Genomic DNA, 13361 nt, shown 5'->3' with positions numbered 1-13361 from the left:
CATCTTGACATGGCCGGTGGGCATGGTGAGGTGGGTTGGGGTTGGACTATGTGATCACAGGGAGGTGATTGTTCCCCTCTACTCTGCTCTTGTGAGGACCTATCTGGAGTACTGTGTCCAGGTCTGGAGCCCCCAGTACAAGAAAGACAGGGAGCTGTTGGAGAGGGTCCAGAGGAGAGCCACAAAGATGAGCAGAGGGCTGCAGCACCTCCCCTGCAAAGACAGGCTTAGGGAGCTGGGCTTGTTCAGCCTGGAGAGAAGGCTGCGGGGTGACCTCATTGCAGCCTTCAGTACCTAAAGGGAGCCTACAGACAGGAGGGGAGTCAACTCTGTGAAAGGGGAGATAACAGCAGGGCAAGGGGAAATGGTTTGAAGTTGAAGGAGGGAAGACTGAGGTTGGATGTCAGGGGGAAGTTCTTTCCAGAGAGAGTGGTGAGGTGCTGGAACCACCAAGCCCAGAGAGAATGTGGATGCCCTGTCCATCCCTGGAGGTGTTCAAGGGCAGGTAGTTTGGGGCCCTGGGCTGGTATGAAATGTGGAGGTTGGTGGCCCTGCATGTGGCAGGGGAGTTGGACCTTGATGATCCTTGAGATCCCTTTCAACCCAGGCCATTCTGTAATTCTGTAATCATACCAGTCTTTTCCAACCCTAATGACGGTAAGACTCTTACGAACTCCAGTTCGCTCTGTGGAAGTTGTACCATGCAGCCACCACACCCACACGTGTGGAACCCCAACTCCCATCCCCCACTCGCTCACCACACCGCCCGCCCACTTTCCCGCGCTCTCCCTCAGCCGCCGCTCGGCGGCGCCCCGCCCGCTCCCGCCTCCAACTGTGACCGTTGGCGCATGCGCGGGGCCACGGCGAGTCCTTAGCGACGGGGCGGCGGCGCATGCGCAGAGTGGGCGCGCGCGGAGGGCGCTGTGGTAGCGGGGCAGCGCGGCGGCCATGGAGCCTGGAGAGGAGGTGGAGGATGAGGAGGAGGAGCAGGAGCAGCGGGTTCCTGTGAGTATGAGCAGCGCTGAGAGGCTCGGTTAGGCCGGTTTTGAGGGGGTATCCGGCAGGGAAGGTGTGGGTGGGGGAGCTGAGCCCCCACAGGCCGCTCTCCTCCTTCTCTGGGCAGAGAGGGGCTGCAGCTGGCCTGGTCCCTCTCCCTCCATCCCTTCAGTGTATGGTGTGTGTGTGTGACATCTGCCTGCTTGCTTTGTGCCTTCCTGGCTTTGTGCCCCCAGCTCCAGTGCGGATGGAGCAGCCCGTCAGAGCCCCCTGTGACCCTGAAGGGCTCTGTGTGATTTGTAGCACTGGAGATGAGGAGATTGTGGATCCTAGAATCCTAGAATGGCTTGGGTTGAAAAGAACCACCGTGATCATCTGGTTTCAACTCCCTGCTATGTGCAGGGTCACCAACCAGCAGACCAGGCTGCCCAGAGCCACATCCAGCCTGGCCTTGAATGCCTGCAGGGATGGGGCATCCACAGCCTCCTTGGGCAACCTGTTCCAGTGCTATCAGAGCTGCAACCTGTTCCATGTTCTATCATCTTTAAAAACCCCCACTCTGATTGTCACCCCCATTCTTGCCCAGCATCCACAACCTCCTTGATAGGTGGGGAAATGATTTCCAGCTGAAAGAGGAGAGACTTAGACTGGGTCTGAGGAAAAATGATGCTAAACGTGGTGAATCGCTGGCACAGGTTGCCCAATGGGTGCCCCATCTCTGGAGGCACCAAGATCAGGCTGGACAGGGCTCTGAGCACCTACCTGAGCTGTGGTTGCTGCTGTTTATTGCAGAGGAGTTGGACTAAGTGGCCTTCAGGGTCCCTTATAACTCAAAACAATTCTCTGAAATCAAAAAGCTGACTGCAAAGCTTCACCTTGGAGTTCTGAAAGATCTCTGAGGTCTCACAGTTGTTGCTGTCACACTGCTATCTGCAAACATTCCCCAAGAAGAATCATGGATTGCTACAGGATTCAGTCTTACCTGGGCAATCAATAGGAATTAAATGAATGGAAGCAGTTAGTTGAGTAAGTGTGACATGGTAAAGGCAAGTCCAGCTTCAACAAATGTAAGCACAGGGGTTCAGGTGGGGCAGTTTGGAAGCTTTTTGGTGAAAAATGTTCACAGTATGTTATTAAGAAACAGAAGATCTTGTGTGATTGTGCGCCCTTATGTATATTTAAGTAGAAACAAAGCTTATCTGCACACTGATTCACAGACAGAACTTTCCTCGTTAACATCACATATAACTTATAAGAAAGTTACAGACCAGTGAGCTTGCCTCCTGTATCTCATTTTATCTTCTTGGTATTCATCATAGATAAGATCATTTTGCCCCGTTTGGGGTTCTGTGTTTTGTTGTCTCATGGTAGCCATTGCTTCCTTCTCCACATTTGTTTAGCTCTGTGGTTTAGTTGCTGCTCTGACAACCAGAGCTCCGAGCTGGGAATACCAGATGGACCTGAGCCAAGCATGCTGCCAGCACGCTGCCTGCCGTGAGTGGGGGGGATGCAGTGCAGATGCCAGCTGCATCTTCTGCTTGTCCTGGTGTGGCTGCTCTTACACCTTGTGTTTTTGTTGCAAGAGACGTTAGCTATAATTTCAATCAGCAGAGAGAGGCTAGCTCTGTAAGCCCATCTTTGTAAAAGTTGTCACACCTAGGGCTGTAGTTTTATGAGTGCCATATATCAGCAAGCTTCTACTGAAAGGACTAAGCCGTATGTGCTACCATGCCCTGCTTGCTTCTTCTCTGTAGGCAATAAAGCAATGTAGCTTGGTAGTTAACTGTGTTCAGAACTTCCTAAAGAAATATGTAGTCAACTTATATATCCAATTTTTGCTTGCTAAGGAGGAGCAGAGGTTCTATCTTCCTTCTGAAGGGCCAGTTTATGGTTGTTTAAAGACATTATGGAACTTCTGAAAGGTGTTGAGCTATAAGAATGAGATGGAACTCTGTAGCCAACATAGTGCTATTACTTATTGTTTGTACTACTTTATAGTCAATAAAGACAGTTTGTTTTTAATTGTGAGGATTCTTGAAGCCCTGCCTTCCATGCCCTCTAGAGACCCCCAAGTGTGTTGCACAGGAATAATAAGCTGGTTGTGCTGTGTTCGGTTGTATGATGTTTTTCTAGATTGTTTTGGGTGGTCTGTGGGTCAGAATAAAGCAAGGAGGCTTGAGTTTGGATATTCAAGCATTTGATGGTTCAAAACTGAGAAACTTTCATATTTCTTTCTTCATCAGTGATGAATGTCAAACAAGAACTGTTCCTTTCAAAAGGAGAGATGATTTCCATTATGGTGTTCATGTCATGTGAAGTTCCTTTGAAGAGCAGTGCTACTCATGTGCATGAAGCTGCACTACCCAAGAATGAGAAACTACAGCTGTGAAGTGTTACATTCATAGAATCCTAGAATGGCCTGGGTTGAAAAGGACCACAATGATCATATGGTTTCAACCCCCTGCTCTGTGCAGGGTTGCCAACCACCAGTCCAGGCTGCCCAGAGCCACATCCAGCCTGGCCTTGAATGCCTCCAGGGTTGGGGCATCCACAACCTCCTTGGGCAACCTGTTCCAGTGCCTCACCACCCTGAGTGAAAAACTTCCTCCTAATATCTAAAGCATTCTCATAATGCTTTAGCTAAGCTGCATCTCTTGCTGATGAGCCATTTTGTCCAAGATACACATTTTGCTAATGATCTGATGCTGATGATATATAACACTTGGCTGTGAGATTCATCTCGGGGTCAGCTTTGTTTGGAGGCCTGCTTTTCAGCCCTCAGTGCTTCAGAGACTCCACTAAGTGATGGAGATGGACAAGGTTTGCTCACCATAAGTTATTTTAAAGAGGAGAGTGAAGAATAAGATGCACAGTTCTGTTGTTTAAGTCTTCTGTTCATTGTGTGCATCTTGCTGTCATTACTCATCCATTCTTCTGTCCTCCAAAACGCTCAGTTAATTAGTTATGCTCAGCATAGCTAAATAAAATCAGTACCTGTTTCTTTTTGGCACAGTATGGGTCCCCTACCTGATGCTGTTAATTTCCATCTGAATTAATAGAATTGCCCTTTGAAATCAAATTTTCAATATTAAGCCTCAATTAAATTATGGAATAGCTGCTGGAATGTTTTGAATTCAGAGCTGCTGTCGTGTGCACTTCAGTGCCACTTCTTTTAATTACTTGACTAGCGTGAAGAAGAAAAACTAGGGAAGTGCAATGCCGTAGTGACTGAAGGTATGGGTGCAGGGTGCAATTATTGTTTTAGCTTTGTCACAGAGCCCAAGCTAATTTCTGTGTGTACAGAGAAACGCTTTGAGACAGTGTTGGACATCTGCTCCCTGTGTTCTGGGGGTGCTTCCTCAGTGCTTCAACACCTTGTGTGGAAGGGAAATGTGAGCACAAATATTCTTGCTGTTCCAAGTGATTTGCTTTGCTGCCCTGCTCAGAAGCTGTAAGTGCAGTTGTGTAGGTCTCCCAGATGACCCATAGCTGTCTGCAGGCAGCATGTGAGATTCTGGCTGTGGTCAGCAGTGCTGGGCTGGCTGCATTCACAAGCTGCCCCCTGGGCTCAATTTTTGGGTTTTAAAGCAGCAAATGAACCTGCCCTTTTTAGTTGAGTGTCTGGACCCTGTGGAATTTCAGTCACTAGTTAAATATGTTGGTGGTAGATGGCTAACTTATGGTACTGGAGATGTCTTGTGTAATTTCTAAGTAATGGGCTATGAAATATATGTATACATACCCAGAAATTATGTTTTGCTTTAGAAATGTGCATTTTCCTTTCAGCCTATTGCAACAACTCCGCCACGCCGCACTTGGAGGGAGGAATCCTTAAGCCAAAGCAGCAGTGAGACCCAGGCCTCAGCTGCCAGTGGGATCTCCCTGGGAGAAGCAATACGTCAGAGAACAGCTGCTCATCAGGTATTTGAGTTGTGCTTCTATGAGTTGTGGCTGAAGTTTACTTATGGGATTTAAAGTAACACAGACTCCTTTATTCTATGCAACTGGAAAGTGCTTTGCTTAGCAATTGCCAGCTGCACGCTGCAAGCCACCTTTACTGTGCACTGTTGGGTACTGTATCACCCAGCATCCTCCTGAAGCATTTGTCTCCATCAGGGTTGTTCTTTCTGAGTGAGAAATTCCACAAAGATGATCAGAGGGGCTGCAGCACCTCCCCTACAAAGACAGGCTGAGGGAGCTGGGCTTGTTCAGCCTGGAGAACAAGCTGCAGGATGATCTCATTGCAGCCTTTCAGTACCTAAAGGGAGCCTACAAACAGGTGGGGAGCCAACTCCGTGAAAGGGTAGATAACAGCAGGGCAAAGGGAAATGGTTTGAAGTTGAGGGAGGGAAGATTTAGGTTGGTTGTCAAGGGGAAGCTCTTTCCAGAGAGAGTGGTGAGGTGCTGGAACAGCTGCCCAGAGAGGCTGTGGATGCCCCGTCCATCCCTGGAGGTGTTGAAGGCCAGGTTGGATGGGGCCCTGGGCAGCCTGGTCTGGCATTAAATGTGGATGTTGGTGGCCCTGCATGTAGCAGGGGGTTGGAGCTTGATGATCCTTGAGGTCCTTTCCAACCCCAGCCATTCTATGATTTTGGTTTGGAGAAATTTTCTGCTTTTGTAGGATTTGGAGAGAGAGCTCAGTTTCTGACAGGAGATGGAAGGCTGGTGAGCAGTAGGTGGTAAGAACTGACAACAGATTTCAGCAGTTCATGAGTGCACTGTACTTCTTTTACATCTAAAAGCTGAGTATTTGCATAGAAAGTATAACTTAGAAGCAACAGTTTTGCTATTCTACAGCTTAAGTTTTATTTCCTTGGAAGTGCATCTTATAAAATTTTCTTCTTGATCCTAGTGCACGCTTTATCTCCCTGCCTGTTCTTAGGAAATTGACTCCTGGTATCAGCTTCCAGCAGAGGTGGATGCCAGTCATTTAACTGCTGCCTCAGAGACGAAGCTTGGCCTGGCTTCTGATAGAAATGACCTGACTGAGTTCCCTACATTGGAGGAAGGAGTATTGTCTGCAGCAGAAACATCGAGAAGGCAGAATCCTGAAGATACAGTGCATGGCTTGCTGCTGGGTATGTTCAACATGGCACTTCCTTTTTTACTTTCATTTTAAATCTGCTAGATGATTAAGATTTTACTCTTCTTTAAAAGCAGTCTTCAGCATGATTTGTCTTCTTATTTTGAGAACTGCTGTTGACAAAATACATTCTATTTAACACTGTTGTCAAATCACATCTTCAAAATGAGATATTTTGTACCCCTTTCTCATGTATTCAAGCTACTCTATGTTTCTTCTCAAGATGTGTTCAGATAAGTGATATTTCAGTGGCTGCAGACTACTATAATAGTACTTGATATTCTATTAGTGATCCTAGTTACTAACACTTGTGTACAATTTATATTATTTTCAGAAACACTTTCTAATTCTAACTGGGAAAGGTAAGCCTTTCTGTGGCTTCCCTTCACATCTAATCACTGTGATGTAGTTAAAGATTGATTTGAAGTTCCAAAATTTAAGGTTTCACTCTCATCCATTCTGGATTATGTTCATTTTCATCGATGTGGAGACAGAATATTCCATTTAATTCTATTTCTCTGATGTATAATCCTCAGGTACTAGCAAATCTTACAAGACTTCTGTTAGTATCACAGCATTATTCTCTGCATCCTAAGACACAAAGAACACCACAACACTACTGATTTATTGTTGTAATTTGTAATTATCCTCAAAATGGTGGAAACGAGACAATTTCTTTTTTTCCCCATTCGTTGCAATTAATCATAGCAAGTGCATCTGTCCCCAGCAAGAAAAACTAATTAATCGTGGAAGTGGAGCCAATTTTGATTGGATCTATTTTTCTTTATTGCCTTTATTTATTAATTTTTAGCTTTTTTTTCTTGTAAATCTTCAGCCTTCATCTCTGGCAGTTTATTTATTAAGTACTTGGGAGAGAAGTGACTGGAGAGCAGGTCAGCAGAAAGTGCCCTGGGGGTGGTGGTGACAGCAGCATTTCTGGCAGCCAAGAGGATAAAACCATGTTTTGGGCTTAAACTGCATTTAAACACAACATAGCATGTGGATGAAGGATAAGGGGGAATGGTTTTAAACTGAGACAGGGGATATTAGGAGGAAGTTTTTCACAGAGAGGATGGTGAAGCATTGGAGCAGGTTGCCCAAGCAGGCTGTGGATGCCCCAACCCTGCAGGCATTCAAGGCCAGGCTGGATGTGGCTCTGGGCAGCCTGGGCTGCTGGTTGGTGACCCTGCACACAGCAGGGGGTTGAAACCAGATGATCATTGTGGTCCTTTTCAACCCAGGCCATGCTAGGATTCTATGATCGCATTTCTGTTTCCTTGTATCCAAGTTACCACATTAAGACTTTGCCCACCAGTCCCTCAGCCATGCTTGTTGTCCATTGGTTGCAATACAGCTGTTGCGTGTAGGCCTAAAGTTGTGCTATTAAATGTTAGTTCTTTTCTTTCCTGATGCCTCACCAAGACTCCTTTTATGCACCTACTTGCATATACTTCTTGAAAACTCATTTCTGAATGATGCTGTTACTAAATCTGAAGTGTTTCTCCTTGTATTGATTTTCCTTAGAGGTTCACTGCAAGATCAAGTGTTACCACACCCATTATGGTATATTTGTGACTCACTTTTCCAGGATGTAACTGAAATTGCTGAATAGAGCTGTCTCTAAGGCTGGTTTCACTGTACCACTGGGCCATTCTTTTCAGGAACAAACAAAATAATTATAGTCAAATAGCATGACTGGTTGTGACATTTTAAAATAAGCCTCTGTTTCTTCCAGTTAACTACAAGTTCAGCTTGCAGTTCACTGTTCCTCTACCTGCTTCTTATGCTGCTCTTTGTTCTGAAGCTACTTAAGGGGATGGGTTTGGAGTTGCCTTGGGGGAATAACCTGCTAAGTATTCATGGCTCCTACAGGCCTTATGGGTTCAGTGGTAAATATCACTGTGCTATAATGCTAATCTATTCCTTTTTCAGAAAGTGTTTCGAATCCCCTTTTGGTGATAGGAAGAAAAAATAAGAATGACAGTTGTGTTGAAATAGTTCCTGCTGCATCGTGGAACAGATTGACAAAGCCAAGAAGGTTTTGTTTTTGTTTTGCCTTCCTTTTTTTTTTTAATCTTCCACAAATGGCAATTTGACTCTGGCATTCAGGATTGTCAGCAGGCTGTAAGATAAAATAGCGTGCCCAGCTTTGCTTGTTCAGTGAATTCAACTGTGAGGAAGCTTTTGACCTTCAGAGCGACAGCAGGAAGAATTACTGTTTTGACACAAGATCTTCAAAGAGTGTTGTACTGACGTCACTTGCTGCTTTAAGCATCAAGCACCTGCTTCTCTGCCTGCAAAACCTGGGTTATGGCTGAATGTAATGAGCCTGTCCATCATCGTAAGCATCCAAAATATGATAGCAGTGATCTTTTTTCCTCTAGAAGAAAGAAAGTTACTGAAAGCATTAGACTTTGTGTGCTGTAAGATTGGAAAAGGTTAAAAACAAAAAACGGTGGAAGGTAAAACATTTGACGTAGGTGGAGTTGCACTGCATGAAATGTCACTTTTGTAGCCCTGTTAAATGTCAGCTGTTGTGTTGATGCGGGTGGTTGTGCAGGGGACAGGCTGAAGGAGAAGGTTTCCACCAAGGATGTGACTGCAGTGAATCTCAACTACTCCCTTTTCCTCCTTTTCTCTGTTCCCTTTTTCTTCCCTCTTCTTGCTTGGCCTTGTCAGTCAACTGCTGCTTCAAGTCACTGCTCACCACAGCTCCTGTGATGGGAAAACTCTGGGGAAGGTATGATCTGACAACCTAAGGCACTTCTCTGCTACATGGCAAAGACAGAGCCCTCTTTGGAATCAGGGAAGCAAGACTGAAGTGGAGGCTAGGCTGGGGGTGCAGTTTTGGCTATATTTAGTCAGCTGAAGGCTGCTTCTGAAAACGAAGAGCCTGGATTTGCGTCGTTTGTTCCTGCTGCATCCTTTCTGCTGCATCCTGTAGCTGTGTGAATCAGTGCAATCAGATCAGCTTGCTGTTGGGACTGAAATGTGACCATCTCCATTTCTAACTAACATTACGTTTTGTTTGGCTCGTAGTACTGCTGTCTGTTCAAGGGAGGGAGAAGGAAAAAGAGTGGGGCAGCACATCTTTGGGCTGATGTGGAGTGATTGGGACTTTCTCTTGTTGTAGTGCAGTTCTGCTGGTTCAAGTGGTGTTGGAGAACTTTGGGGCTCCTGTTCAGGAATTCTGAAGGAAGCTGAAGAGGGAAGGAAGAGAGAATTGAAGCAAAACTTGTGCTGTTGAATATAAATGCTGAAGCTATGAATGTTCTATCTAAACTGCCTTGCACATCTCGTAGAGAGCCAACAATGTAGGAACATGTTGATGCATTCAGGAGTATCTTATTTGTCATCCGAGTTTGCATACCTTCAGGTTTTTATGTTGGGCTGCTGTTACACGTTGTCTGAAATGCTCCTAATTACCAAAGTTCTGGTCTTCTGCACTTACATACAAGATGTGATTAGGTTGCCCTCGTTGAATACACTAAACAGGTCTAGCAAGCATCTGTGATGACAAATGTGCTTGCCATTTTGGATGTGGTAATGCACTGAACTCCTATTCTGCTTGGTTAGTCATGACCCCAAGGTAGTTCTTGGTTGTTAGATTTGCAGGAATGCTTTGTTCCCAGAAATGTCCAGCTGGGCCTCAGTTATAGGAAGATTTCTGTCTTTTGCTGTGCTGTGCTGCCAGGTGACCCAGTGTGCCCAGGATCAGTGATGCAAGCTGCTCGTTGCTTGGCAAACATCTGCTTCATCCATGTGCCTGCTTTGTAAGAACACAGGGATTTCTGGAGGCCAGTTCAGTGGTTGCAAACAGGACAGGGTCAAGAATGGCTGCTGAGGGGAGAAGATGCACGATAAAAAAACAATATGAAGACATTTAGCCCTGCGGAGAAGGACCTGGGGGTCTTGATGGATGAAAAACTGAATGTGAGCCAGCAGTGTGCTCTTGCAGCTTGGAAAGCAAATGGTATCCTGGGCTTCATTAGAAGAGGGGTGGCCAGCAGGGACAGGGAGGTGATTGCCCCTCTCTACTCTGTCCTCATGAGGCCGCGTCTGAAGTACTGTGACCAAGTCTGGAGCCCCCAGTACAAGAAGGACAGGGAGCTGTTGGAGAGGGTCCAGAGAAAAGCCACAAAGATGAGCAGAGGGCTGCAGCACCTCCCCTACAAAGACAGGCTGAGGGAGCTGGGCTTCTTCAACCTGGAGAGGAGAAGGCTGTGGGGTGACCTCATTGCAGCCTTCAGTACCTAAAGGGAGCCTACAGACAGGAGGGGATTAGCTCTTGGAAAGGGGAGATAACAGCAGGGCAAGGGGAAATGGTTTGAAGTTGAAGGAGGGCAGATTGAGGTTGGATGTGAGGGGGAAGTTCTTTCCAGAGAGAGTGGTGAGGTGCTGGAACAGCTGCCCAGAGAGGCTGTGGATGCCCCGTCCATCCCTGGAGGTGTTGAAGGGCAGGTTGTTTGGGGCCCTGGGCAGCCTGGGCTGGTATGAAATGTGGATGTTGGTGGCCCTGCATGTAGCAGGGGGGTTGGAGCTTGGTGATCTTTGAGATCCCTTCCAACCCAAGCCACTCTATAATTCTGTGATGCACACCTGTGTAGTGAGAATTTCCTGTATGTCATTGTATGGAGAATGCTGTATCATTTTTCATCAGTTTGAGTGCTAGGTTGAATTTTAGCGCAAATATTGAGCAATACTTACATTTGATCAAGTATATCCTCAAAGCATGGATTTATCAGCCAAATGCTGTGACTCTGTGTATGTACATACACATCTATTTTATCAGAACGTGTAGATGCATTAAAAATTGTTTGGCAGAACCTATTTTTGACAGCAGTTGACATTTTGTTTTCCCAATTATTTTTCAGTTCCCTCCCTCGTAGTCTTTTTGTTTCTTCATTTACAAAGGCAGCACCCCCAGGCTGCATGGTGCAGAAGGCTTTCTCTTTAATTACTGCTGATTCTCAGTTTAGCTTGAAAACACTTTTTCATTCAAAGTGAAAAAGTTAAGCTGAAAATGGAGAAAAGCTTCTTCTATTGTATGAATAAAAGTTGCCAGTTCTGAGAACGTGAAGTCTATCATAATGTGAGATGACAAGTCTAATTCAATAACTGCAATTACTATTTCCTTTGTTCAGTAATATCATTTTAAATGCAAAACAAGATTTGGGAGGAAAGAAGTGCATTTAATACAGCTAAGGGAGTTTGGCTTCCAACTTGCTTAACATTGCTTAAAATAAATGCTACGGTTTGCCTGTTGTTTCAGTACTTTCAAGTATAATAAAAATGAAAAATAATTACTTGAATAAATACGTAGTGAACAGAACAAATGTTTGATTAAATAACATTGTAAACTTTGTCTGTTCCCAGTTAGTGTTTGGGAATGAGAAATCTACTGTGCAGAATGTATTTGATTCTAAGCCAGTATCAACCACTGAAAGCAAGCCTCTGTTTTCTCTAAGCCTGAAATAAATGTTACAAATGATAGTGGATTAAATCAGTCTCCTGTTCCTTGGTTTTTAAATCATGATTCAAACCGTGACTGAAATCACAAGTACAGATCAGTGCTGTAAATGTGGCCACGCTCCTGATAGCAGCCTGACGCTGTTGTAAATGAGACATCCCTGACCTTGCTCCCTTTTGCCCTTGGATCCTGCTTCTCCTACGCTTCTGCTGTCAGTATTTTCTTCTCCTTTTTTTGTTCTTTCTTTCTAATTACTTTTTGTAACATTTCCATGCACGCTGTAATTTTTTCATCCTGTTTTGCACTGATGCTTACCAGTCTACATCAGTCTCTCCTGAACGCTTTCTTTTGTGGAGTTGCTCAGAAGTAGTACTACTTTTTAATAAATATTATCATTCTATTCTTCGAAACTTCTGAAAAAGCAGGCAGCCTATCTTACTTCTCCTATCTATTTGGTATTGCAAATATTTAAGATGAAAGTGTAGTGGAGTGGTGAGTAATGCAGTGCATTTACCTAACGGAGCAATGAGGAGAGTTGAGCTTTGGAAAGGTACTGAATGCTGGAAAAACAGACTCCCTGCTTGAGTTGCTGCAGCATGCTTGTGCCATCTGTACTATAGATGCTAAGGTATAAGTTTGGCTTCCTTTAGGAGACATTAGGCCTGCCATGTGGTGCAGCCAGCTGCTGAGATAGAAGGGAGTCTTTAAACCTGTGTAGCATCTATTATTATTCTATCTGCTGATGGGATGGGAAGTAGGGCATTGCTGGGTGATGCAGAATTATTTCTACTCTGTTAGTTGTGCTCTTGCTATGTAATATTCTAAAGTAATTAAAGACGTTAATTGGAAGTATTAAATTACAAGTGAATCAGAAAGGTCATCTTGTGGTTGGATAACACTCATCAGATGATGTAATACACTGTGTGGAAAGCCTCAGGGTAAAGCTGACGTAATGTTAAAGTTGATTCTTTGTGTGTGTAATGGCTCTTATCTGATGTGATTATGCTTCTGTCAGAGATGCAGAGTATACTTTGTTTGTGATGCTTGAAAACTAAAGAACCTAATTTAAATCAGTGAGAACTCTGATTCTGAAATTCAGACTTGATGACAAGTTGCTTTCTAGTTTAAAAGCACGTGTTAAAAGCAGTATTGTAAGTAGCTGTGTAGTCATTTCCATCTATCAGATGCAAGCTTGTAGTTGGTTTTCTGTTTGTGGTAGAAAGCATTTCCTTTTGTTTTTGTAAGCATGGAATTAGAAAGGTTAGATGTGCCAAGTAGCTCAAAGAAACACACAATAGAAACTCAAACTTCCTCCTACAGTAGTAAACAGTGGTACTAATATATGGTGGTGACAAAATTTTGCTATTACTTGCATCTTTAAACTCTAAGGGAAACTATACAGCCTTTGCTGTAATCCAAACTTACGGTGACTGGAGAAAACATCAGTGTTTTATTGATGGAATGAATGGTGATCTGGGTGGAAGCCCTACAGATGTCTTCCAAGTCTACAGACTGCATGGAAATCACTAGGGGAGGTGCTGACTGATGACTGGAAAAGGACAGAGGTGGGCACAAAGATGAATTTAAGAATAGAGGGTAAGTTAGGGATGTCAATGTCAAGCAGTGCTTTGAGGTTGGTGAGAAGAAACCTGAGTTGCGTAGGTAAGACAACTGAATTTAATACGTAAGGAAATAATGCTTCAGCAGAGTGATTGGTGGGGTTATGTCAGTTTGTGCAGTTAGCATACGTCTGGGTTTGAAAGCTGTGTTAGTTGGCATGTCAGTTTAAGGACGGATTGCCTTACAAACTTT

General features: G+C 44.6%; 1 protein-coding gene across 9 annotated transcripts in view; it reads left to right on the top strand.

Annotated features, from left to right (window-relative positions):
- The first annotated feature begins 846 nt into the window (after nucleotides 1-846).
- ALMS1 (ALMS1 centrosome and basal body associated protein) overlaps nucleotides 847-13361 on the top strand; it is a 52904-nt gene continuing 40389 nt past the window's right edge. For 8 of the 9 annotated variants that reach the window (XM_085223765.1, XM_019615046.3, XM_085223761.1 and 5 more), the window contains exons 1-3: nucleotides 847-1005; nucleotides 4783-4917; nucleotides 5879-6074. In XM_085223765.1, the coding sequence (XP_085079891.1) occupies nucleotides 949-1005; nucleotides 4783-4917; nucleotides 5879-6074 (388 nt within the window). In that variant the 5' untranslated portion in view covers nucleotides 847-948. Of the gene's footprint in view, nucleotides 1006-4782; nucleotides 4918-5878; nucleotides 6075-8011; nucleotides 8421-13361 lie in introns of those variants that run through there. The other variant, XM_085223766.1, reaches the window with a different exon arrangement.

This window comes from Meleagris gallopavo, chromosome 4 (genome assembly GCF_905368555.1).
Source record: "Meleagris gallopavo chromosome 4, MGAL_WU_HG_1.1, whole genome shotgun sequence".
NCBI classification, from domain to species: domain Eukaryota; kingdom Metazoa; phylum Chordata; class Aves; order Galliformes; family Phasianidae; genus Meleagris; species Meleagris gallopavo.
The sequence above is the reverse complement of the archived record's forward strand: the minus strand, read 5'-3'. Positions and strand labels throughout refer to the sequence as shown.